Consider the following 25,128-nt stretch of genomic DNA (forward strand, 5'->3'; position numbering starts at 1 on the left):
AGACGGCCACTTCCTGTGGTACCCAAGGGTTTAAAGCCCAAGGGCGGGGGTGGGTGGTGTTTGGGCAGTGGGGTGGGATGCAGCACCTGAAAGGTCTCTCCTTCCTCTCACCTCCACAGCAGCACTGATTAATGAAGCTGGAAGGGCAAGAGAAAGCTGCAGCACAGAGGATTGCTGGAGCCCATCCTAATCCAGCATCTCCAAGCCAAATGAGCCTGCAGCGTCTTATTCCACCCTGTGGGATTAATCAGTGCTCGACCAGGCTCCAGGCAAGCGAGGTGAGGCTCTGAATAGCAAGGACCCGTGGTGAGGTGGCTGCAGGGTGCTTGTTGGTTCACAGAGCGGAGCAAATCCCTCCTTGTATCCCAGCAAATGCTTCTGGGATGTAACTGCTCAAGCCAGGAGCTGGGAAAGGCAGGGAAAGGGGAGAAGGCAAAAATGCCTCTAAGAAGCTGGGGTGTGGGTGCAGGGATGCTCTGTGGCCCCTGGTTTTGGATGTAGGGTGCAGGGGAAGGCTCCAGGATGGGGATGGGTGCATGGGATGGGGTCTCTGGCCAGCTTTGCCCCATTGCACTCGGAGCATTGTGCCTGGCAGGCTTTCCTGGCTGCCAAAGTGGGTCAAGCAGAAACCCAAGGAGCATCCAAGCTCCCCAGCCTTGCGCCAGCTCCATCAGGGCTGAATTATTCAGGGCCAGCTTAAAAAATGGAAGAGCTCAGCCCACGGGATCCCCCTATGGCTCCATAGGGAAGGGGCAGCTCAACCTGCCTGTGCGCAGAGTGAATGGTGTCTGGTGGGGCTGGAACTGCCCTTAGGGATATGGAAGCAGAGAGGAAAGGACTCTGAGCTCTCCCTTATGGACTCATCTCCCTGTGGTCCCCTATAGCCCTCCAAGCCATAGAAGCTTCTTAGGGTACCCCAACACAGCTCTGTTGCACCCATAGCACAAAGTGCACCCCATTGTCCCCCAAAATAGGGATGAGGAGGTCGTGATTTTAGACAGGATGGTGGAACTCAGGAGCTTGTTCTTTGCCGTAGAGTGTTCGCTTGCGGCATCTCCCCTGCGGCTCAGCCAGCACCAAATGCATTTGGGAGCTGAGATGCTCTCCTGAGCTCAGTCGCTTTTAAAGGACCCCCCCCTCCAGCTCCATACCTGGGGCTTCGGGATGGGGAGAACCGGCTCCTGGGGAGAATCCCTGCGGAAGGCAGTGAGTAATGCTGCCTGGCAAGCAGCAGGGCCTCAGCGGTGAGCCGTGAAAAGGCGAGAGCACAGATGCTTCATCTCATCCTGCTCTTTTAGTGCAGCTCTCGCGCTGTCTGGGTACCGAATAGGCTGGCACCCCCACCACAGTCACCCCCTTTTCGTAAGCCTCTTAACCCTGGAGGGGGATGATGGGGTCTGGTATAGGGTGAGGGGACCTACCCCAAAAGGAGTGCAGCGCTTTGGGGTTTTACTATGACTCTACTGAATGAGAGCTGAACAAAACCAGCTGAATTCCGCCTTGCCCTGGTGCACTGAGCTGTGCGAGTGCTCAGCCACGGGGCGGGGGGGGAGCAGTCGGGGTTGTTTTGAGCCGAATCCTGGAGAAAAAAGGATGGGAATTTCCACCCGGTTTCTTTGCTGCCTGCGATGGGTTTTGCAGGAGCCCCTTCGGGATCAGCCCCGCTCGCAGCCGGCTCCATCCCTCGTTTCCCATGCACTGATTTACACAACGCAGCCCGCACTGCCTGCGGGGACGTTGCCATCTCCAGCCCCGGCGCGCTGCAGCCCCAGTGCCTGAGCAGGGACGGTGCCTCCTGCCCGCTGCCGCCCTCCAGGTGAGCAGAACCCGGCAGGAGCTGGTCCTGGGGACCCTCACCCAGCAAGGTGAGAGGGGGAACCTGTCCTGTGTCCCCCCCTCCCAGTCCCTTGCTGCTCCAGTGGGAAAACCCAGGAGCATCCAGTCCCTGTGATGCTACCGACAGCCTCGGCCAGCTCACCCAGCAGGAGGGATGGGGACACCCATGGTGTCCCTGCCTGGAGCATCCTCCCTGAGGACACACATCTTCTCTCCTGGTCCCCACTGCCCCACGCTGTTGGTTCCCTCCCTCCTCTGCTTCCACCCCCTGGTTGGTTATGGTGGGGAGCAGAGGTACCCCACTTGCTTCCCCAGAAAGCTGTGTTGTGCTAGCCAGAGCTTGCATCCATCCATCCATGCATCATCCTGTCCATCTAACTGTTCTTATTCTTCTGCCCATCTATCTATCTATCCACCTATCCATCCATCCATCCTACCTGTGCATCCCAGCCCATGCTGACCCCCGTCTTATGCCAAAACCATTTACAGCGCGGGAAGGACCCTATCCATGCAAACCTCCTATCCATAAGGAAATTCCCAGGGCTTTCTCCCTAACGAATCCACCTTTGTAATTAGCTCCAGGCTTCCAAAATCCCCCCACGGCTCCTACAGGCAGTGCCCATGGGCGGTACCTATAGACCGGGGTAGGGATGCGCTCTGCTCGTTGGAAAACCCCTTCCTGCGGCCCCCGGGGCTCGGGGCGGGGGGGGTCCGAGGGGCGGGGAGGAGCTGCGGGCGGAGGCAGGGCCGGGGCCGGCCCCGCTCCTCTCTCGCAGCCGCTGCACTCGCTGCCGGCTCCGGTATGGCGGGGCCGGGGCCCGGCGGCCGCCGGTGCTGAGCGGGGCGAGCGGAGCGGTGATGCCGCAGAGCCGCCGAGGCGGAGCCAGGTAAGAGCCAACGCGACCTGTTGGGCACGGCCGGGCCCGGGGTACGGGGTACGGGGCGGGGGGAAGCTGCATCCCCCAGCCCCATGGACCATCCATCATCCCCTGCCGGCTTCGGGCATCCTCCCCGGGCGCGGTCGGACACCGGCTCCGTCCATCGCGGAGCGTTTCCTTCATCCCGAGGATGCGGGATGCGGAATTCCTGCTCCTCGTTGCAACTTCCCTGCTTGCAAGATGTCGGGGGACCCTTTTGATGGAGCGAAAATCGCCTCTCTGCCCTGATGGGGGGGTGTGGGGTGTGTGTACACTGACACCGGGGTACAGCAGGGATAGGGACGTTGCTCTGTCCTGTCCCCGGGTGAGATCTCCCATCCCTGGTCGTGATGGAGAACCCCTTCTCTTCCCACCTTGGGTACAGAGGGGCAGCAGGGCCCAAGACCCATGGAGACGGGTTTAAATCCAAAGGGAGGGGAAAATCCGCTTTACAACAGCGTAGGGATGCTCAGAGCAAGGGAGGCAGACCTGACCCAGCACCACCGCTGTGCAGCGCATCCTGCTCCGCTCCTGGCCCCAAGAAGTTTGGGCCACAGTAGGTACAGGGTGTTTCCAGGCAGCATGTTCTCCAGCTGGGATCTCTGCTGTGGAAAAAGCCTTCAACAGGCTCTCCCGGCATCCCGGGGGATGCTTCCCATGGCGTTTCATTCCCTGGGGTAGCAGCAGGCAGAGGCAGGTGGGAATCACAACCACCTCCTCTATGAGCAGCGATGTCTCCAGCCAAAATCTGCCCCACGGGGGATGCTCTGTGCATGATGCTCTGGGATGGGATGGGATGGGATGGGATGGGGGGGTCTCGGGTGCATCCTGGCCCCATCCAGGCCCCCACCGGCACTGTGGCCTCCACACATCCTCGGGGATGTGGCAGCGCCGCACAGTGAGCGGATCCGTTTCGGGGTCTGGAGCGGTGCTTGCAGGGTCGGTGGGTACCACATCTGACATCCACCCCAGGGTCCCCCCCTATCTAACAAACAGCCAAGGGAGATGCTGGCAACACTCCCCCTGGTCCTGCAAACGCCACGGCTGGCAGGAGAGCAGAGAAATCACTGCCATTGATTTTGCCTCCCTCAAGCTGCTGTCTTGGAGGAGATTTATCGTGTGTGCAGCATCACCCCCCCGCCTTCCCCGGCCGGGTGGGCTGCGGGAGCAGGGGCAGGCTGGCATCTAGCGACTGGTACTGGTAAGGCAGAGCAGACCCCAGGGCCTGGGCTTGGTCCCAAAGGGATGAACCGAGGTCTGGGAGGCTGATGCTGGAGCATCACATTGGGGAGCTCATTTTGGGCTGTGTTTGATGTGGATCCTCTCAGGTTCCTGTGGTCTCCCTGGCAGCTGTCTCCTTGCTGTGCCATGGTCCCTTGGAGAAGATATGGAATATTCACCTTACAAGAAAGGTCCCATCCCATCTTTTCTCCCTGGAAAGGCTGCAGAAATGCATTTGCTGAGGCAAATGTCTCTGCCCCAGCCCCAGGCAGCAGAAAAGGGGCATAAACCAGAGGAAGCGTGTGCTGCTTGCACGGAGCAAGAACGTCCCGAGGATCTTCCTCAGCATCCACCCTCCAGGAATGCTTTTCCCCCATTAATTTCTCTCATTGCTTTTGGAAATGGCACCAGTGTTTGGCACTGGGAGCATCCCGGTGGATCTCTTCACTCACCTTTCAAATCCCTGCCCAGTGGGTCCAAGACCTCCCTTTTCCTTAGGGAAAGCATCTTTCCAGGTGGATGAAGCCCACAGGATCTGCAGCGGTCCAGCGGGGTGGTGAAGGCTCAGGGTCACCCATCCCTTGTCACCGCTCTCCCCCTCAGGTTGCCCATGATGGGCTCAGTGGGATCCGAGCGCTTGAAGGAGCTGAGCCCAGCGGGAACGCCGGAGGGGAACGTGGTGATGAGCTTCAGCTTTGACAGCTACCAGCTGGAGGAGGACGAGCTGCAGCGGGGCAGCCAGGCCAAGGGCGTCCTCACCTTCATGGAGCCGGGTGAGGGCAGGCACAGCCAGGAGATGGGTTCCTTGCTGCATTCCCATCCATTTAGGAGCCTCCTGGGATGGGTTGAATAGCCACAAATGGCCCAAAATGCACAAAATGACCTAAACGGGCATTTTTTTTTTGGCAACCTGTTTGTGCCCATGTGAAATACATTCATTTAGGGAAGGAGTTTCCCTGTCCTGGGCCCGTTTCTTTGTGCGATGCTGCTCTGTGGATGTGACAGCACCGTCAAGGCTGGGCTCTGCTGGAGGTCCTGGGGGGGGGCAGCAGTGCCGCTGTCACGTCTCTTCTTTTCCTCTTTCTTTCCCTTTCTGGGGCAGTTTCTGAGGATCCCGAGCCGCAGGATCGATACCACGGGATTTACTTTGCCATGCTGCTGGCCGGGGTGGGATTTCTCCTGCCGTACAACAGCTTTATCACCGACGTGGACTACCTACACCATAAATACCCAGGTAGGTCTCCAGGAGCACTTCCCCAGCACCCCAAAACTGGGAATAACTTGGCGCTGCTTCCACAGGAGCCGGACCCATCCGTTCCCCATCATCTGCCTCTCCACAGGGACCTCCATCGTCTTCGACATGAGCCTCACCTACATCCTGGTGGCCTTGGTGGCCGTCATCCTCAACAACGCACTGGTGGAGCTGCTGAGCTTGCACACCCGGATCTCTGTGGGTGAGTGGGGGGTCCCTGTGCCCCTCGGCACAGCCCCACGCTGTGCCTCCCATCCCTCACCTCCATCTCCCACCCGCAGGCTATCTCTTCGCCCTGGGGCCACTGCTCTTTGTCAGCATCTGCGACGTGTGGCTGGAGCTCTTCAGCCGCAGGCAAGCCTATGCCATCAACCTGGTGGCTGTCGGGGTGGTGGCCTTTGGCTGCACAGGTATGTGGGACACTGGTGGTGTCCTTCAGATAGCGGTGGGAGAGCAGCCCCATCCCCAAGAGCCATGGTACCCTGGGACACTGTGATCACTATCACTGTAAGATGATACTCAAGTCCCTGCTCCATCCCCTCCACCTCTGTCCAGGGCCACCAGCACCAAACTCTGCACTGGTTCCCAACACTGATCCCGGCCACTACGATGGCTTTGAAACCATTTGGGCCACTATGGTGGCTTCCCAAGGCCCTGCTCCTGGTGGGGCATTCAAGGGCGGGCAAAAAGCCCCCTTCTCTGGGGCAAGGATGCTTTGGGAAGGAGGCAGCTCTCAGGTGGTTAGCACATGGGTTTCTTCCCTCTCCCTGGCCTTTCGGCTGCTGCAATAAACCCTCCTTGTCCTCTCTGTGCATCTCTCCTGAAGTGCAGCAATCCAGCTTCTACGGCTACACGGGGCTGCTGCCCAAGCGCTACACGCAGGGGGTGATGACGGGAGAGAGTAAGTATCCCATGTCCACATCCATTTGGGATTGCTTTGGGGGGGACCCTCCTGCTGCCCCAGTGACTCAAACCCACTGTCCCCAGCACAGCCCAAGCATGGTTGCCAACAGATCAGGGTCCCCCACAGCAAACTGAGGTGTTTAACGGTGCTTAAATCATTGGCACTGCCACACCGAGCTCACCATATCACCACTGGTGGCTATCCCACACATAGAGCATCACACGCATGCAGGAGGGAGCTGATGGGTGTCCCTGAGCCCACGGCTCTCCCCTGCCACCAGGCACCGCCGGGGTCATCATCTCGCTCAGCCGCATCTTCACCAAGCTGCTGCTGTCAGACGAGAAGGAGAACACGGTCATCTTCTTCTTCATCTCCATCGGCATGGAGCTGACGTGCTTCATCCTCCACCTCCTCGTCAAGCGCACCCGCTTCGTCCGCTACTACACCTCCTGCTCCCGCAAGGGTCTCCCCGAGGCAAGAGGCGCCGGTGACCACGGCACGGGCTACCGCGTCCACCACGATGTCACCGCGGAGGACATCCGCTTCGTAAGCCAACAGTGGGCTCCCCCGCTGGCCCCCGGGGTCCCGTTGGAGCTCAGCACTGGTGTCCCCTCTCCCCCCATCCAGGAGAACAGGCAGCGGGGGCAGCCCAGTCCCCCTCGGGGCAGCCCGGGCCATGAGGCTGAGCTGGCTGGAAGCGGCACCTACATGCGCTTCGATGTCCCTCAGCCCAAAATCAAGAGGAGCTGGCCCAGCTTCAGAGGTGGGTGATGGGTTTGGGGGCAAGCAGTGCCAATGGGGTGGGTTTACAGTATTTTGCAGGGGAGAATGAGCAATTGGTGGTGCAGAGAGTTGGGGAACGGTCATCCCATTCTCGATGCCCAAACCCATGGGGTAATCTCATCTTTGGATGAGGTTAGAGAGCTACCAACTGCTTGGGGTTCAGGCAAGACCCCTCTGAGGCTCTGCAAAGGAGGAAAAGTGCAGGTTTTGGCTGAGCTGTGCTGCCCATCCCTGCCAGACATGCTGCTCTACCGCTACGTCGTGTCCCGCCTCATCTGGGCCTACATGCTGTCCATCGCCATGACCTACTTCATCACACTGTGCCTCTTTCCCGGGCTGGAGTCGGAGATCCACAACTGCACGCTGGGGGAATGGCTCCCCATCCTCATCATGGCCATCTTCAACCTCTCCGACTTCGTGGGCAAGGTAGGAGAGAGGCCAACACCAATGCAATGGGCTCCTCTTGTTGTGTCCTCTTCCAACGCCGCTTGGCTCCACCAAGGGTCATTTCCACCCCATGCTGCCCCATTTTGGGCACCACGTTGCCCTCCCCAGCCTGCTCACCATCCCCATGGTCTCTGTCCCTTGCTGCAGATCCTGGCTGCCCTGCCCTATGACTGGAGAGGAACCCACCTCCTCGTCTATTCCTGCCTCCGCGTGGTCTTCATCCCCCTCTTCATCATGTGTGTCTACCCCAATGGAAAGCCCACCTTTGGCCACCCTGCCTGGCCCTGCATCTTCTCCCTCCTGATGGGCATCACCAATGGCTACTTCGGCAGCGTTCCCATGATCCTGGCTGCTGGCAAAGTGAGCCCGGAGCAGCGGGAGCTGGCAGGTAAGACCGAGCCCTCTTGGGAATCCCATGTGGGGTGTCCAGAGCACCCTGACACCCTGTGTCCCTTCCCACAGGGAACACCATGACCGTGTCCTACATGACAGGCTTGACGCTGGGCTCAGCTGTGGCCTATTTTGCCTACAGCCTCACCAGTACATCCCACAGCAGCTGTTTCTACACCGAGACCTCCAACAGCTCCTTTACATTGGGGTACTGAGCCCCATGGCAGGGTGACGGGGACACGATGGGACCTATTCCCACCATGGTCCCCACTGCCCCGCCTGGTCCATGTCCCTCCATGGGGAGGGAAGCTGGAGCCAGAAAGTTGTCCCAAGGAGGACAGGGACCAGAATCCTGTTGGCATGGAGCTGTGGCATCCAAAATGGCCCATGCTGTTCAGGGCCACCTTTTAGGGTGACACTGCTCTTGGGGGGCTCCCCATCAGTGATAGGCAAGGGGGTGTCTTCTGAGCCAAGCCATTGCCAAGAGGAAGAAAAGACTGCCAGATGCCAAAGGGAACAGGACCAGCACTGGGGAGGAGGGTGATGACGGGCTGGTGAGGAAACGGAGGAGCAAGAGAGGAAGGAAAAGCTCCTTCAGTCCCCAATGGCTTTTGGAAGGTGGGTCTCAGCTTTCACTGATGGTACTGCAGGTTTTCACCAATAGCTTGAAATCACAATCCCTCCCCGGATGTGCCAATTGCTGTGTTAAAAACCCAACTCACAAAACCACCTTTTTTTGGGTTATGTTTTGATTTTCCCATCCCCCCAAACTCTGAGAGAGGCAGGGTCTTGTCTTCCCCTGCCCCACTGCAATGGGGCAGAGGTGGGTCTCAATGCCACAGCACTGCAGATGCCACTGCTGAGCTTTCAGGGCTTAGTGCAAGGGCCGCAAGTAAAGCTGATGCTGTATCGAATGTCTTTGCCATGATGCCCAACTTGGCTGAGCTAGCCAACACATACGTGGGGATGCCTGCTCCAGGCCTGTGGGGTCTTGGGGTACCCCTTGTGCTGCTCCCCATCTCCCGGGTCCCCTCTGTCACCTGGGGCAGCTGGACTTGCCACCAGGTCCCATCGAAGTGCTGCAGAAGGCAGCAGCAAGCAGGAATGGGCTGAGCAGAGCAGAAACCAGCTGGAGAAGGTGCCAACACCAGAGGCTGATGCTTTTTGGGACCGGCAGCACCTCACTGTGCCAGGAGTCGGTGGTGCCACCTCCTAAGAAAGCAAAGCCAAGGGATGGAGAAGGCAGCGAGCACCAGGCTTGGCACCATGAACACATCAGGGTCTCACCATGCCAAGCCCCAACAGAATGAGCAGATTCAGTGTTTCACCCTCAAAACATCACTCCTGCAGGGCTCAGGGTGCAGGAGTGTGGTCACAGCACTCGCGCCCCTCCTGCCCCACAGGACCTGTGTGTCAGGGTATATCCTGTCCATCAGAGGGATGGGGTCTCCCCAGAGCTGAGCCAAAAGGCGACCATCACCCCCAAGGGGAGGCAAAACCCGCCTGTTAGAAGTGAGACAAAGAACAGATGCTTCGTGGGGCTGCTTTTTTTGGTTGTGGTTTTTTTGTTTTTTTTCAATTAATTTTCTTTTTTTTGTTATTTTTTTATGAAAAAAAGAAAAGATCACACGGAGTTCTCCAACAAACAGAATGCCAAAAAAATCGTTTTAAACAACAACAACAACAAAAAAAAAAACAACATAAAACAAAGAAAGACAAAAACCTGGCTCTCCTTTCCTCTCGATTGTCTGAAATATCCTTGTGTTCCATAGAAGGCAGTGGGTTTTAAGTGCTTTCTATTTAACATTAGCATAAAATCTCTTATTTCTCTCTCTCGCGCGCGCTCTCTCTCGCTCTTTAAAATAGGCTCACACAATTTGCTTCTACAAGTACAGTACACGTTGAGCGGGGGGGGGTGGGGGGGTGGGTGTGATGTGTGCCTGTTCCCAGATCATTTACAATCACAATCCAACAGGAAATAAAAAATAAGATTCTGAAGGTCAGACTGTGTTCCTTTCTCTCGCCGTGGAGTTGGGCCTTGAGTTGGGGTTTTGTTGTTATCGTCGTTGTTGTTGCCTTGGTTTCTTTTTTCTTCCTTTTTTTTTTTATAATTCCATAATTTTTGTTTTCACAGTTTTAAAAAGTTTATATTTATATTTATATATATATATTTATATTTATAATTAAAAAGTTGAATCCATTTAAAGTCTTATAATACAGGAGGGGCTTAACGAGTCTTTCGGTACATTAAAACTGTACAGGTTAGAACCGTCGCTACGCGCCACGGCGCCGGCGGCCCGGGCTGGAGATGGTACGAGCTCAGCACCATGTGATTTGTTTTAAGGACGAGGGGTAACGTTGCAGGGGTGACCCTCTCCCCCCCTTCCCCCAAGCCCTGGCCTCCAGTCTCCAGTACCAGGGTGGAGAGTTTTCCATCTGTCCTTGTCCTAAACGTCTCCCCACCGGAGCCCGGGCCGGGCCCCGCTCCACGTCCTGGCAATGTGTAGTGCGAGTCGGTGGTTGCAAAGATCAGTGCGTCTCTTGGAGTTGTGTTTTTAAGTGCAAGGATGTTCCGTCGTCGCGTGGTTCTCCTCCAGTTGTCCCAACCCTGGTGATGCCGAAGGTCTGGGATGCGCCCAGCGGGAGCGAGGCAGCGGGTCAGCTCTGCAGAGGTGATGGTGGTGGTGGTGGCTCTCCTGGAGCCGTGGGGAGGTTGGACGGCTGGATGGAGTGAGCTGGATGGTCCCATCCTGAGCCCAGGGTGGCAGCGGGGCTCTGGCTGTGGCAATGCCACAGGTGGGGATGGTCAGGCTTCACACTATCCTCATTCCCTTCAAATGGTGAGCAAGGGCCTTCCAGCAGCTCCACATCTCTGCTCAGGCAAGGCATAGGGCATAAAGCTGGGTGAGGGATGCCAAAATCCAATGGTCTCCTGCACTCCAAGCACCAAGCAGCAGCTTTTCCCAGTGATATCCTGCCCTCCTTCACTGCATGCTCCAAGATGAGTTCTTTGTTCACCAAGCGTCAACCCCTCGCCATGCACCTGCTCCCCCAGTGCCTTTTCCAGGGCAGGAGGGACACAGAATGACAGGGGAAGTAGGTCCAGACTGTTTGTTCAAGGCAGTGGGAAGGCAGCAATCCAGACTGGATATTGGCTCGTCTTCCCAGCCTTCCTCTTCTGCCATCTCTATGCTGGGGAATCTCTGCCCCTTCGTGCTCCGTGTTGCTGGGGCCTCCAGGGGAAGGGAACTGCAAAAAGGCGCCGAGAGGATCGAGATGAGGCGCTGAGAGAGACTCATCTCCTTTCTCTTTCACCCTGTCCTTCCTAAAGGGTCATGCGGAACTAAGCAGGAAAAGGGAATATAAGGACGGAGAGGAGCGTCTGCAGAAGGCTGTCAGGTGTCCTTCCACATACAGGCGGCTTCCGAGTTACCGATGGGGGCAAATGACACAAAAGGGATCCCTCCTGCTGGGGGGGGGGGTCCCGCTGGTGAAATGATCACGAGACCCATGTGCTTTCCTGGACCAAAAGGAGGAAGGAAGAAGTTGGTCAAGTGTCACCTTACTTAAAGCCACTTCCAGAAGAGCCTGGGGCTTCAAACGCCACCACCTCCCAAGAGCATCTTCCTCAAGTCCTGAAACTGCTTCCCCAACCCCTTTCCTTCAGCCCTCTCCTTCCTCCTCCTGTCTCTCGCGCTCTCCTGTCCGTAGTGTGACACAGAATTCATGAGCATTGAAAGAAACAATCATGTGGTCTGAACAGGCACGTCCTCAGGTTTGTCCCGTCCCTTCCCAGGGGGTGGCACGTGTCCCCTGGGCGGTCAGCAGATGACAGGGACCCCATCGGTGTTGAAGATCATGCCCGTAGTGGGCTCGTAGGTCCCTGCAAGGTAGTAGAGGTCCTCACTGTCTTGGTATTTCTTTGTCTTTAGCATCTGCTCATATTGATCCAGGCCAACAACAAGACACTTGTGTGAGATGGTCTGGACATCGTTTTCATCCACGTGGGAGGACTGGTAGAGGGCTCGCTGTGTAGCAGGAAGGAGGGAGATGGAAAGAAAAGCAGCAATTAGATCTCACAGCATTCACAACATCACCTTCAACATGCAGGGAAAACATCCATCATGACTGGCTAGGAATTGTGCTCATACTCGAGCAGAACTCCTTATTCATCTCCACTCCCAGCCCCAGGGAGGGACACTGGGAATCTGCACGGGCCCATGGGCACAGTGGACACAATCCACCCAGCAAACTAAACCTGAGCCCTCCTTGCTTTCACTCAGCTCCCACTGATGAGAATGCCGTGTCTGCTGAGCACACAGACAGGGGAATACAGAAGCCAGGAGTCTGTCATCCTCAATTCAGAGATGGGAGCTGGATACCACCCCCCTGTTCCTCCCAGCCCCCAGCACATGCAGCTAATCCCGCCCTCCCAAAACACCCATCCAAAATCCTGGACACTGAGGACTCAGCAGCTGAGACAAAAAGTAAGAGCCAGAGAATCTCAGGGGGCACCTCCCCAGCAGCATTTGTTACTAAGTCCCCAGCATCCCTTCCCAACCTCACCAACCTCCATAAAGTCCTTCCTCTGGCTGGATGCCTGCAAAGCTGTGGACAGACTCCTGCCCGACTTCTGATCCCAGCGCTGTGTCCAGGAGGAGGAGAAAGCAGAAATGAAAAGCAGGTGAGTGAGTTGGGTTTTCCATGCTATTACCTCCTACCACCACAGGGTACCTTTAAAGTCTCAACCTCTGTCCCCAGCCACTGGTAATAAATACTAAGAGCCTACTGTAAATCACACTCTGCATGTGTGCAAGACTGTCACTGAGCACCAGGCCAGTAGTTCTTACACTACAGGAGAACTCAATCTGGCTCTTGACACTCTTTTACTCTTTCTGGATCAACACAAAAGTCTTTATTTCCAACAAAAGTCTTTTCCTAGTGTGATAAACCCACCCTTCCCCTGTTCAAGAGGTAAACATCAGGCTCTTCCACACCACAGGCAGCCCTCAAAACATGAATCAGTGAGGAAACATTATGGTACCAGTAACTGGGCCATGGATGCCTCCTCATCCTTGGAATCCAGAGGAAACAAGCAGCTTTGCAGAGCTCTCTCAGCACAGGACACCAGCCTACCTTGCCTTCATTGAGTTTCTTCCCAGGGTTGGTTTCTTCTGGATGATAGAACCACTTGACTCGGACCACCATGTTGTTCCCCCACGACTCCCACATGCTCTGGATCCGGCCGATGTAGGGCAGGTTGGGGCGGCCGGCTGAGAGGAACACCGCACAGTCTCCAATGCGGATGATCTCCTTGCCCCGGACGATGGCCTTGTAGAAGAGCTTCCTGGCCTTCCCTTTCATTCCTCGTCTCTGCCAAGAGAGATTCACACAGGTGAGCAACCAGGGATTACCCTAGTTCTCCTTACTCACCACTGCTTGCCCTCTCCTGCATCCCACCCTTCGCTGAAGGCAGATCCACAGCATTCGCAGGCACTCCCACAGGAAAACGGGCAGAGGGACACACCATGGTTCTCCCAGACACAGTGAAGACTAACCCCAATCTCCTTGCAAACTGGAGATCTCAGCTGGGGACACACAGTCAGCAGAGCTTCACCGCCCCAGGAGAAGGGAAAGGGCAAGGTAAGAAGCACCACAATGCAAACGCCAGCACCAAGCACTACAAAGGGGAAGGAGAAGCTCCATTTACCTGTGTGGGTTTCCCAAACCACTTCCAGAGCTGCCGTGCGGGGAGGAACGCAGCGATCTTGGGTCTGTTCTCCACGGAGGGCAGGCGCTGGCGCTTGGCAAGCTCCTTGGTGGTGGGCAGGTGGATGCCCTCACGCTTCTTGGGCCTGCTCTTGTTGCCGCTCTGCTGCGGTGCCGGCTGCTGCACCGGCTGCTGTGCCGGCTGCTTCTGGCTCTGCGGGTGGGAGGACGCACGGGATTTCCCTGCCTGCTTGGTTGGCTTGGGTGGGAGGGTTTGCTGCACGGAGGAACTTGGCTGGGCTTCAGCTACCTCGTCGTCAGAGCTACAGGAGGAGTCTTCATCTGTAGTGGAGGAGGAGGAAGAGCTGGAGCTCGATGAAGAAGAGGTTGATGAGGCTGAAGAAGAGGAGGAAGAGGAGGAGGAAGAGGAGCTGCTGCTAGAAGAGGAAGAGGAGGAGGAGTTGGAGGAGGAAAGGGGTGTGGATGCTCTCGAGCTGGTTGAGCTGCTGTCCTGGGCTTCCCCTCGGTTCTTCCCCGTCTCCTCTTCTCCCTCTGACTCCGAGCTGCTGTCGCTGCTGTTGCTCTCAGATTCCTCCACGGCTGCTGGAGCTGCTGCCTTTTCCTCCTGGTCCTTTGAAGCAGTGAGGCTCTCTGCCGAGCCATCAAACTTCCCTCCAAAGCTGGCAGGGGAAGGGTCTCCCTCAGCCGCTTTGGCTCGAGCAGATTTCTGCTTGCCCTCCACACCCACTGCAGGGGAATAGCCCAGCCCTAAGAGACTCTTGCCATCCCTGCGACTGGCTAGGGATGAGTCCTCCAGCATCCTCATCGCTTCCTTCATCTTCTTCGTCTTTGGAGACATCACACCCTCATGGTCCAGTTTGATCAGGATTTCATTCTCATGCTTCCTCTGAGCCTTGACCATGGTGCCAAACTCCTGTGTCTCTTCTGTGGGCCGCCCTTTCTTGGCCTTGGCTTTTGACGTTGAAGCATCGCTGGAGCTGAAGGCAGCCAGTGTCCCAGGGAGGTCGCTGTAGGGTTCTGTGCTGAGGATGCTGCCAAACACAGCAGGTTGGTAAGTGGGTTGTGGGGGGCTGTGCAGCTTAGTGGAGATCTTCATTTTGCTGGCTTTTGATCTCTTTTCCTCTGTGGGAGCAGGAGAGCCTCCAGTTGGCAGCGGTTGTGATTTTCGTGACCCTTTCATGCTCGGCTTGCCCAAGCTGGCTGGCTTCTCCGGGACTGAGGAGGTCACAGGTGAAGACTCAACCTGATCCTTCTCTTCTGGCAAGGCAGCCTCTTCTGCAGAGGGGAGGAAACACAAAGCTATGGTGGTATCCATCCAGATGGGCTTTGTTAGCTCAGACATAACCAGACACCAACGCTGACCAGCCTCTGGCCAGGGCTGGCTTGTTCCTGACCACTCAGGTATCCTCAAGGAGGCACAGGTCCTACCAGGCAGCCTGACCTGATGCCAGCACCTGTGAGCAGCTGACGGGCAATGCCGACTGATGCTGCTTTGACTGCAGGGGAACCAAACTGCAGATCTCCTGCATCTCTGGCCCAACTGATGGCTGCTGAGATGCTCAGCTGAAAATGGGACTGGGCTCTGCAGTGCAGGCCAGCTTCTGAGCCAGACTCCTGCAAACTGCAGCCACAGCAGAGGAAGCTGATGCATGCAGGCTCAGCACTAAAGCAGTGCATCCATTCCTCTTCAACTCTTGCCCCAAGAGCAGCTCTAACTCTGGGAGAGCTGTGCAAGGAATCTCAGCTCCTGGTCCGGCAGTGGTAACAACCTACCAGCTTTCGCCTTGACACTTGGCTTTCTCCCTCGGCCTTTGCCCTTTGACACAGGCTCCTCTGATCCTAGTGTAGCTCCCTCTTTTCCTTCTCCAGTGTCTTTGCTGGATTTACGGCTACGGCGCTTGGTGCTGGGCACCAAAAGGGCTGGGGAAGGCTCAGCACCTGGAATAGATCAGAGAGATGTCAAATGTAGTCAAACATCCCAGAGTCTCAGAAGGAGGTGCCTGAAACTCCCTGTATTTCATAGTGAGGGAAATGTCATGCAAAAAACTGAACAGCAAGACTCACACTGGATCTTGTAGTCAGGTGGGAGAAGCCGAATGTGAGACAGTGGGATACGTCCTGTGTCCCCGTCATCAAACTCTACTGTGATGAGATCACCATCTTCCTCCAGATCCAGGGCTCCTGTGGGTTGGGGGACAGCAGAAGATGGAATTAGGAGTACAAACTCCTTGTCAGGGAAGTGTGGACACAGGGGAAGGCAGGGATCCTGCAACAACTCCAAAGCTTCCCATCGCCACCTCTCCTAGGCTGTGCAGGGAGAGCATTTTGCTACTACTCTTAGCAATCACAAGCTGCTGCTTTGCCCCTTCTCTCCAAGAGAAATAAGCTGTGTTCCCACCATCTCTTCTGGCATCAGCTTCACTGGTTTGTAACTTGCAATTCTTCCTTTAGACACACATAGTGCAACCAGAAGCACAAAAGCAAGACAGGCCATAGCAGAGGGATCTTCACTGACTTTCTAATGGGACCAGACGGGGGAGTGTAAGAGGCAAAGCTACGAGTATGAAGGTGATTTAGAAACCTCCACAACCTCAGAAATCTTTGGTGCCTGAAGCTAATTCTGAGTCTAAGTGTGCTGAATATTGGTATTTTAATTGCTCAGACGTCTAACTATGAGAGCGCATCTCCTGGACAAGAAGATGTGAGGCACTGGAATGGGTTGCCCAGGGAGGTTGTGAATGCTCCATCCCTGGCAGTGCTCAAGACCAGGTTGGACGAGGCCTTGGGTGATACGGTTTAGTGTGAGGTGTCCCTGCCCATGGCAGGGGCTTGGAATTGGATGATCTTAAGGTCCTTTCCAACCCTAACTATTCTATGATTCTATGTTACTAAACCAGCATCATGACCCAGTGGAGAGGAATGGGCCAGTCTCTGACCCCCAGGACATTCACAGCAGATCTCAAGGTATCCCCAGAGAAGCCTGACATCCCTCAGGACACACAGGACCAAGACATCTCTGGTTCACAGGGGAGAGCAGTCAGCGTGGCCTTACCTCGGACAACTGTCCCTGGGTAAAGGCAGCGGTACTGCTGGCTCCAGTAGGCTGCAATCCTCGTGCCCTCGGGTAGGAACCGCACTGAAGGTGGTTTCACGTCAATGATCTGCTCAGGGTAAGAGGAAGGCAATTACTGACATTCCTGACCCCAGCACACACCATCCCACCACACTTGGCGTGCAGCAAAGCAGCTCTGGAGAAGGCAAGGGACAGTTTTGCTGTTGGGAAATGCCCTCCTCTCTGCTCACAGGACAGCATGAAGGGCTAGTGCCCACTGCTATGGGGCAGTGACCCACACCAAAGCCATGGGGGCAGGACCCAGGTATCCCTGCAACCCCAGCTGGAAGCCTCCTGCACCCCAAACCAGGGCTCAACAGCCTCTTTGGCCTCACATACCGCTTCCTGCAAGAGCTGCTCCAGGCAGTAGATGTGGGGACGATTCCCCCTCTCGCCTTCCACCACCACACGGTATCTGAATACAAAGACCCAGTCAGACACTGCACACGGAAGACATCACCCTGATCAGCTACCACCTCCGAGTTCCAGCACCAGTTTAATTGAGAGCATTTAATGAGAGGGAATTGGACTTTCCCTCAGCACTGATAAACTAGAGTGAACTTCCCTTCCCTCCCTGGCAGGCTCTGTCAGTCTCTCTCCTGCCAGCTCTACACAACTCCCAGATTAATCCCTGGATCAGTGATGTCCCCACCCACTGTCAGAGCCCAGGTGGATACAGCAGCCCCTCAACTCACATGTCTGGTGAATGCACAGTCTTTACATGCCCAGCATAGAGCAGCTTGTCATCCATGGGGATGAGGACACGCAGACCATCTTTCAGCTCATCCTTGTCGATTATGCAGGAGCGGGGGGCTGTGAGGTGTTGGAGCAAGATAGGGATTAGAGAGCACCACAGAGGAAAAAGCAACAGGAAGGGGAAAAGGAAACCTCATACTCTCCTCATTACCCTCCCCTAGGTAAAGACCAGAAGCCCTTTGCAGAAAGGGCTCATTCTCTCTCCCTACCTCTTGGCAACAGCAAATTTTGCCTTCTTAGTAATAACAACAGTAATAATAATAATATACCAGTTAATGAAAAGAGGGCAGTTCAGAGACCGTGTTTCACATCTAGATGTCACAGTGGGCTACTCTGGTAAAGCTTGTTTCTGGTAGGCTAAATTGGCTGGAGAAGTGGCATCTCCACCCCAAGAACCCACGGCTTTGGGTAAGGGATGTGGAAAAGCAGCACAACCCTCCTCTGGGAAACTCCACATCTCCTCTACCTGCACAATTAGACCCCCAGCCCCTCACCTGGTGTGGGTGGTCGCTCAACCAGCATGCTCAGCGGGATGTTCTCATCCTCTGAGAAGCTGCTGTCTTGGTTGGGTTCAAAATCCTCCTCTGCTGCCATGCTCTCCATGAGCTTGCTGACAGCTCCTCCCTTCCCTCGGTTCTGCAGGAGAGCAAGCAGCACGTCAGCTGGATGACAACAGGCAACAGTCTGATCCCATCCCACCTTCCTCCAGCAACAAGTAACCTGAGGATACTGGGACCACCCTGTCTCCATCCTCAGCAATGTTAATCACACAGAATGAAGTGGGTGTACCCAAACTTGCCTTTTGGTTGCACAAAGACCTCTGTTTTTCTGGGTTTATCCCCAGACATCACTGACAGCTGACCAAAAGCCATTTCACATCTCCAGCCACACCCTGGAGGTTAGGAGAGATGCTGTGGAGCAGACAGCCGTGGCTTTGCTTTGCATTCACCACCTCTCTGCACAGCATTCCCAAGACTCACTTCACTGAACAGGCAGCAGGCACTGATCCTATTTCTTCTTAAACGCCCCACAATCCATTTCTCTGTTGCACCAGACCATAAACATTACACGCACAATGAGAAGATGCAGTAATGTGTGTTATGAGAGAAGACAGGCCACAACAATGGAGCAGAAACCAGATGTGACCTGGCTCACTCGGTGCTGAGCAAGGCTACTCCATCACCACCTCCTTGGTCCTTGCTATGCAGGACTCCCTCCACCCCGTGGTAGCCTTAGAGAAAACCCTGCTTGTTCCTTAATTAGAGGGAGGAAGGCAAACGAACACCAGATGGTAGCAGCAGGTACTACCTGACCAAGTCTGCCTCCGATTTTAGGCTTCTCAAACCAGCATTTTGCCTGTAACACAGCCAGCAAAACCTATATGTCTGTTTTCCCTCCCTCACACTGCAACAGTCCAGGAAGAGAGCAGGACCCTCCCAGCCACTCTCTAGACTAGAACCAGCCCCTCACCTCTTTTTTCACCTCCTTGGCTTTCACCTTGGCTTTGCTCTTCTTGGTGGAGCCCAAGGCACTCGTCAGGCTGACACGAACATCAGATGGGGAGCTAGGGATGCCAGGAGGAGACATGGACGAGGAGGAGGAGCAGCAGGGTGCTTCTTTACCCTTCTTCCGCTGCTAAAAAGAAGAAAACACTCCCATCAGCAAAGGGAGGACTGGTGAAGATCTGGGCCCAGGGCGAAGGGAAAGGTGGAGCACAGTAGGCTGTGCACAGGAAGGATAACATTCAGCCAGCAGTTAAGTTTACTGACTGCACCACATCCTACATCTCCCAGCTCTGCTTTCAGGCTTCACACATTTTGGGAAGAGCTTTTCATCACCCTGGAGAGCCATTTCTGCCCATCAAACTTTCCCCCAAAGAGCTCCAAGAAGATCCCAGCTGGCCTCATGTCACAACTAACTTATCTACCTCTCTCCACAATCAGTGCTCCTCCATGACGCTGCCATGAATTGAGCTCGAGGCAGAGGGAGCTGAATCTTCAGCCATGATGAAGAGCCAGCAACCCAGAGATCAGTGCCACCACCAGCCAGGGACAGCCCTCAGAAGACATCATATAAAAGGTGAACAGCCTTAAAGGCCAATGTGGGGGCAACAGCTCAGCAAGCAAGGCTGCACAGAGTGGAAAAGAGATTTCACACATGTCCACTCTGGCCAATCCAAGCAGGATAGATTTGGGACATGGAGGGTGACACAAGCAACATGTTCAAACACAACAGGCTTTTACTATTTGTGAGTCAAATCCAAGCCTGACAGCTGGGCATGGGGCTGGCAGGGCTGACACGGGACAGCCAAACAGCACTGAGGCAACTACGAAGACAGGACTCCCCTGCCCTAGCAGATTTAATCAAGTCCCCCTCACCCTCAGCCCCCCAGGATCCCACAGCACTCCTCACCTTGCTTAGCTCCTTCCTCTCCTTCCCCTTGCTGCCCTCCTTTTTGGGGCTCATGGGTGCCCCCTTGCCACAGCGACCAGGCTTGGAGACAGGAGTGGAGCTGGCAGGGGCCACGGGGGTCAGCATGGCCGAGGACATGGTGGCATCATGGAGGAAGATGCGCTCGCTCCGGCGCCGGTTCCACAGGTCATCATCGCTGGCCTCCAGCCCAAACTCAAAGCTCAGGTCCTTGGGGGACTTGAATTTCTTCAGCTTACGGCCCTTCTCAGACCCCAGCTTGGCTTTGTCAGCGCTCCCAGAGCCGGAGTCAAGGCTGCTGGGGGCCTGGCTTGGAGGGATGCTGCTTGCCTCCAGCGGCCCCTTCTTTCCCCTCAGCAGTCCTGAAGGAGACTTCTTCCTGATCTTGATCTCACTCTCGGAGTCAGTGTATTCAAACTCCGTCCCTAGGTGCAAAAGATTTGATCATCAGTTAAAGCCCAGTCTGAGCCAAGAGGAGCCACATCCTGCTGGAAGCTTTAGGGCTCCATGGGAGATGCTGTGCCTGCTTAACAGAGCCCTTGCTTGTTCCCTTTTCCAACCTCTCCATCCTTCAGGTGTGCATTTCTGCCCCACGAAACACTGATTTCCCTGTTTCAAGTCTCCCTTGCCCCAGACCAGAGCCCACACACTCAGGCAGTGTGGTTCAGGATGTCCCCTTCTCCCATAACCAAAACCCTGCAGAGAAGCTCTTAAAAGACAAGCTACTCTATCATTTGCCCCTTAACAGAAAGGAGTTGCTCAGATGAAGCCAAGCACGAACTCCATAAGCTGAGCCTTCCTCCTCTCCCGGTGGGAGTCCTCTCCAGTCTCACCTTAGATGCAGGAGAACAATCTCTTTTAACAAATCAAATAAACCTGTGTTTCAAACTGATATTTTCCCATTGGCCAACAGACACCACAAATCCTTTTACTGGCTCGGGTAATTGCCTTAAAGTCAAGAGAGGCAAATGATCTTTTGTCTGTGGCAAATGGAAATCCCCTCACACTGGCCTCTGCTCAGCGCCACAGGCACAGCAGTACCCAGAGGCCAGAAGTTACTGTAGGAACACCAAAATGTTCCCCACCTTCAGCGTGTTCCCCACAATCTGATAAAGGAGAACAAGGCCATATGTTTGCAGGAGCAATAGGGAAATGGAAACGGCACCTCCACACGAAGCAACAGGGGCAGGAGGCAGACAAAGCTCTGTGGCTGCAGAGGCACTGTGCCATCAGAGAGATATGAACAGCCAAGAAACTTGCCCAAGGTCATGCACTTAAGTCTATGCTGGAACAAGAGACAGAGGCCAAATTTTCCAGATCCATTTATTTTCCAGGACACTGGAACTCATGAGGTGGCACAGCGCCTCTGAAGGTGTGTACAAACATCAGGAGAACCTGGTTCTCCCTCTGCATAAAGGTCTCTCTTGTACCCTCCTCCAGCCTGCCCTCTCTGCACATACATCTGCATGACTGTGCCTTCAAACCAGTCAGGTCTGAAATGAGGCCTTGCTTCATGCCAGGGAGGTTGACACAAACTCTTCTCAAGCTCAACGGTGAACAGCCCCTGCTGTGATAACCACTGTGTGCAGGACAGTGGAGAAAGAACACGAGGAACTGAACATTCACGTGGGAAAATGAAGATATAGGAGGCAGAGGTATGGAAAGCATCTCCTCCCAGTCCTTCTCTCTCTACTATGCTCACCTTCCTGGGGAAATTCAGTGTGCAGGAAGCTGCTCTCATCTCCCACCCAAACCTCTTCCCCTGAGACAGCCCCAGCACGAGCAGGAAAAGAGCAAGCTTGTCAAAACCAAAGCTGGCAAGGCTCAAAATGAAAAACCCACTGGAAATTACAACACTCCTCCTCTTCTCTCACTACAGCATGAGGCAATTTCTAGATGCTTCCAGTTTCAAGGAGGGCAGGTTACAAGACAATAAATTCTTAACAGAGGCTGTTGGAACAAGTTGGCAAACGCCTAATATAGCACGGAAACAGTGTTAAAACAAGCCAGGCTCTCAAGGAAGACATCATTTTCCATTCTGAAGCATGCTATAAATTCCATCATCACTTAATAAATATTAATAGAGAATTTATAAATGGAGCCCATATAGATGTGTCTGACCAGGAACGATGTCACCAGCGGGCACTTGTGCAGCAGAGCATGGGGAGAGGAAGAAATGAAACTCCCAATTACGTGTTAGACACTGAAACCGAGACAAGGACAGAGACAGAAACACAGGGTCTGGCACTGAGAACACAGGAGCAGAGGAAGGAATGCTTGTTTCAAGTCTCACTGCCTGGTTTCTATGGGGAAGCTGATAGGATGGGCTGATTGAAAGGGTTTTTCCTGGGTGCCTCTGCTTTTCTTACGTATTTAAGATCAGCTGCATTTAGCGCATGCTTCCTTCCCTAAAATGCAACAGCTCCTCACTGCTTTCAGCGCTCTGTCCAAGGGGACACAGTATCCCATCGCTTGCCTTTGCAGCCTGTTAAGGATTGCCAGGTAGGACAAGAGAAAACTTTGACAAAGCCCCTAGGGAAGCCATGGCTGCAGCTGCTAAACCTGCCATACCCTTGAGTGGTTCTTGTTTTCTTGCCAGGCAATTCCCCCTTCCTTCAGCATCAGGACCAAGCAGCTAGAAGCAAAGAAAGGGCAGGACAGTGTCTGGGTAACAACCTGCTCTCTTGCAGCACAGCTGGGACCTCCTGAACTTTCCACCCTGGCCCCCATGGCACTAATCCTACCCAGGCAACTCACCCATCAGGCTCTGCCGCTCCTCCTTCTTCTTTGCCTTCTGCTTGGCCTCCAGCTGGATGATGGAGAGTGGAGGGGGAACGATGGGGCTGGGCATGGCACTGGCAGCAAACCTTGCTAGAAGGCCCAGACCGCTCTCATCAAGGGCAGGCGACGATAGCCTGTCGGTGCCGTCTGTCCCATAGTCCTCTGCTTCCTCCTCTTCCTCTTCATCCTCCTCTTCGTCCTCCTCTGAGCTAGAATCTAGCATGCAGAAGAGAGGAAGCCCATTACAAACCTAATGGAGCTGTGCATCAGCCACATTTCAACCCCAAAGTGTAACTCTCCTGCTGCTCTGTGCTCACCTAAGTAGCACTGAGCCCCCCACAAGCTGAGCCAGAAGATGTTGGCCACACACACACACGTGTCTTTGCAGCCATACAGTCAGTATCACCCTGCCTACCACCACCCTTGAAGGACACAGCAATACAGGGTACAGCAGGAAGGACCCATTCAAGATGAGGGAGGGAAGAGTAGGGTGTTGGCAGAGATTTGAAAAGGATGCCATGCACTCCTTCCCTGCAGCTTTCAGGAGGAATTAAAAGCTTAATTCCTTTGAAAATCCCAACCTCGGAGCTGTGGGATTCCCCTCCCACCCACCACCTCTTCCTCCATAACAAAATCCATTTGTGTAATCAGAACCAGAGATCAGCATGGAAGGGGAATACCAGAGATCAGCCTGCGTCATGGCAAGGAGGACAGAGAGAGGAGAAGGGGCAGGAGGAAATAATGCAAAGAAGGGGGGAAATAATTTGAAAGCAATGGATTTGGAATGCATAAGGGAGACGGGGGATAAGTGTAGGCAGTGTTGGAGGAGTGTTTAAACACTCTGCCTCAAAACTCTCCCTGCCTTTCATTTCCCTCTCTACAGCTCAGGCTAGGGAAGCCCAGCTCAGCACAGGCAGGAAGAGCTGCCCACAGCCACAATCTAGTGCTGGCAATGAAATCAGCCTCGGCTGACACCTGCAGAGAGCAGTGGGCTGGGGTTCTCCTTTACGGTGTATATACAGCAGGTATTTTGAGGGTAGATGCTCTGAGAGTGGCACCTCTCCCTTCCTACAGCACTTCCCAGGAGTCTGTCATCAGCTCAAAGGCAATTAATTTTAACAGCATCTCACCCAGCTCGTGCTGGTGAGCGCACGTATACCACATGCATACATATACACACACATATATGAGCACATAAATCTAGATGGAACAGATTTAACTGCAAAAAGTGGGCCTGGAAAAGGGATTTCATTTCTCTCGAAATTGAGGGCTTAAGTAGGATCATGGAGGCTGCTGGAGAATTCCCACCACTAGCAGGAGCCCTGCTCTTCCCCAGCCTGAGCCCACTCACCAGCTCCCCTCCCTCTGAACACGAGCCAAATGAGAAACCAGATCCCTTCAAAATGAGCTGGAATGAACATGAAAATCCTTTTCTTTCCACGTATGCCCTCTGGGATAGATAAAAACGTCCTCAACACTTGGCTGTTTAAAACACCCCAAACCAATAACACCAAGTGTCAGTTTTCCACTTCGCATTATTCCTCCGTGACATTAGAAATGAGAGGAAAAATCAGAAACCAGCGTACTCATCCTTGCATTTTATCAGCTGAAGTAACGGCCAGCTATACATACATGTTATTTTTCTTTAACAAGGAGAGCTTCTCTCCATGGCATGCATCAAATAGTCACAAGAATACTAATTTTTAACTGCATCAAAAGCCCTTCCACATTTCAACTGCTCAGGCTGGCTCCCTGTGATATAAAATGCTACTGAACCTACAGTCCTGCAGGAAACACCATGAAATCCACCGCCCTGCTCACTCTTTGCATAAAACCCACATGGAAAACATAAAGACTCTGCAGCAAATTAGGATCAGATTCCTTCCCCTACCAGGAAAAGGGCAAAAAACTGCTGGCTCCCTACGTTTTGCCAAAAAGAAAGCAAATCCAGATGAACTCAGCTATTCTGAGATGTGAAAAGCACCTGCCTGAAAAGCAGCAAACCCAGTGCCCGAGTTCAATGCCCCACCAGGAGGGAATGAGACCCCCTCCACACATCCCATTTGGCTGGGAAAACCGGGGAAAAGAATGGAAAAAATCAACCTCCCATGACAGAACTAATGAGTGGGATGAGCTGAGAGCGGCTCACTGAGAAGCCGGGGAGGGAAACAGGTTAAAACCAGGGCAATTGAGCAGAACAATCCCTCCATGACCTGTCCCATGCAAATCCCCCTTGGCTCAGTTCATTGCCTGCCCACCACTCCTTCAGCATCCGAAGATGCTGCACATGTGAGGGCACAAAGGTGCCCAGCAGCTACACTATTTCAAATGCAGCAAGGTAAAACAGATTTAAAAGGCAGGATGAAAGCAGCTATTACTCACGCCACGGAAAATGTACGACCCAATAACATACCTGGCAGTTATTCTAACCTCTTTCAAAGTCACACTACAGAAAGACAACTGAAGATATAGTCTCTTGTCAGCATTTTCCCTGCAACACTTGTATTTTTAGCTGCATGAAATACAATTTTCAGCCTGAAAATAAACACGTTTTAACACGTTCACAGCA

The 25,128-nt window shown here is 54.3% G+C and overlaps 2 protein-coding genes across 9 annotated transcripts in view; one reads left to right on the top strand and one right to left on the bottom strand.

Moving 5' to 3' along the window:
• The first annotated feature begins 131 nt into the window (after positions 1 to 131).
• Positions 132 to 8,195, top strand: SLC29A4 (solute carrier family 29 member 4). 4 transcript variants are annotated; one of them, XM_061473584.1, is made up of 11 exons: positions 2,611 to 2,723; positions 4,578 to 4,747; positions 5,077 to 5,208; positions 5,315 to 5,428; positions 5,508 to 5,636; positions 6,053 to 6,127; positions 6,411 to 6,676; positions 6,758 to 6,893; positions 7,152 to 7,339; positions 7,508 to 7,748; positions 7,823 to 8,195. In XM_061473584.1, the coding sequence occupies exons 1-11, from the start codon at positions 2,695 to 2,697 to the stop codon at positions 7,963 to 7,965; spliced, it is 1,623 nt and encodes a 540-aa protein (XP_061329568.1). In that variant the 5' UTR covers positions 2,611 to 2,694; the 3' UTR covers positions 7,966 to 8,195. The 4 variants fall into 4 exon arrangements, with proteins under 4 accessions (XP_061329566.1, XP_061329568.1, XP_061329565.1 ...); XM_061473582.1 differs by lacking the exon at positions 2,611 to 2,723 and adding an exon at positions 132 to 278 and having other exon boundaries at positions 6,411 to 6,893; XM_061473581.1 differs by having other exon boundaries at positions 6,411 to 6,893.
• A 1,624-nt stretch (positions 8,196 to 9,819) lies between these two features.
• Positions 9,820 to 25,128, bottom strand: part of TNRC18 (trinucleotide repeat containing 18) — a 55,848-nt gene continuing 40,539 nt past the window's right edge. For 4 of the 5 annotated variants that reach the window (XM_061473480.1, XM_061473481.1, XM_061473476.1 and 1 more), the window contains 13 exons: positions 22,536 to 22,775; positions 19,761 to 20,203; positions 18,819 to 18,983; positions 17,843 to 17,984; positions 17,288 to 17,405; positions 16,932 to 17,007; positions 16,533 to 16,641; positions 15,545 to 15,661; positions 15,254 to 15,418; positions 13,461 to 14,755; positions 12,887 to 13,123; positions 12,321 to 12,395; positions 9,820 to 11,778 (listed from right to left, as the gene is read on the bottom strand). In XM_061473480.1, coding sequence (XP_061329464.1) covers positions 11,572 to 11,778; positions 12,321 to 12,395; positions 12,887 to 13,123; positions 13,461 to 14,755; positions 15,254 to 15,418; positions 15,545 to 15,661; positions 16,533 to 16,641; positions 16,932 to 17,007; positions 17,288 to 17,405; positions 17,843 to 17,984; positions 18,819 to 18,983; positions 19,761 to 20,203; positions 22,536 to 22,775 — 3,389 coding nt within the window. In that variant the 3' untranslated portion in view covers positions 9,820 to 11,571. The remainder of the gene's footprint in view (positions 11,779 to 12,320; positions 12,396 to 12,886; positions 13,124 to 13,460; positions 14,756 to 15,253; positions 15,419 to 15,544; positions 15,662 to 16,532; positions 16,642 to 16,931; positions 17,008 to 17,287; positions 17,406 to 17,842; positions 17,985 to 18,818; positions 18,984 to 19,760; positions 20,204 to 22,535; positions 22,776 to 25,128) is intronic. The other variant, XM_061473478.1, reaches the window with a different exon arrangement.

This window comes from Pezoporus flaviventris, unplaced genomic scaffold (genome assembly GCF_033815535.1).
Source record: "Pezoporus flaviventris isolate CSIRO_AGI_PZ_B2104156 unplaced genomic scaffold, CSIRO_AGI_Pfla_v1 ptg000078l, whole genome shotgun sequence".
NCBI lineage: Eukaryota > Metazoa > Chordata > Aves > Psittaciformes > Psittacidae > Pezoporus > Pezoporus flaviventris.

Coding starts and splice junctions, on each gene's coding strand:
- SLC29A4 (XM_061473581.1), top strand. CDS start 2,695: ATGCCGCAGAGCCGCCGAGGCGGAGCCAG. Junction 6,894..7,151: donor GAGCTGGCCCAGCTTCAGAG/GTGGGTGATGGG, acceptor CATCCCTGCCAG/ACATGCTGCTCTACCGCTAC. Junction 7,340..7,507: donor TCTCCGACTTCGTGGGCAAG/GTAGGAGAGAGG, acceptor CCCTTGCTGCAG/ATCCTGGCTGCCCTGCCCTA.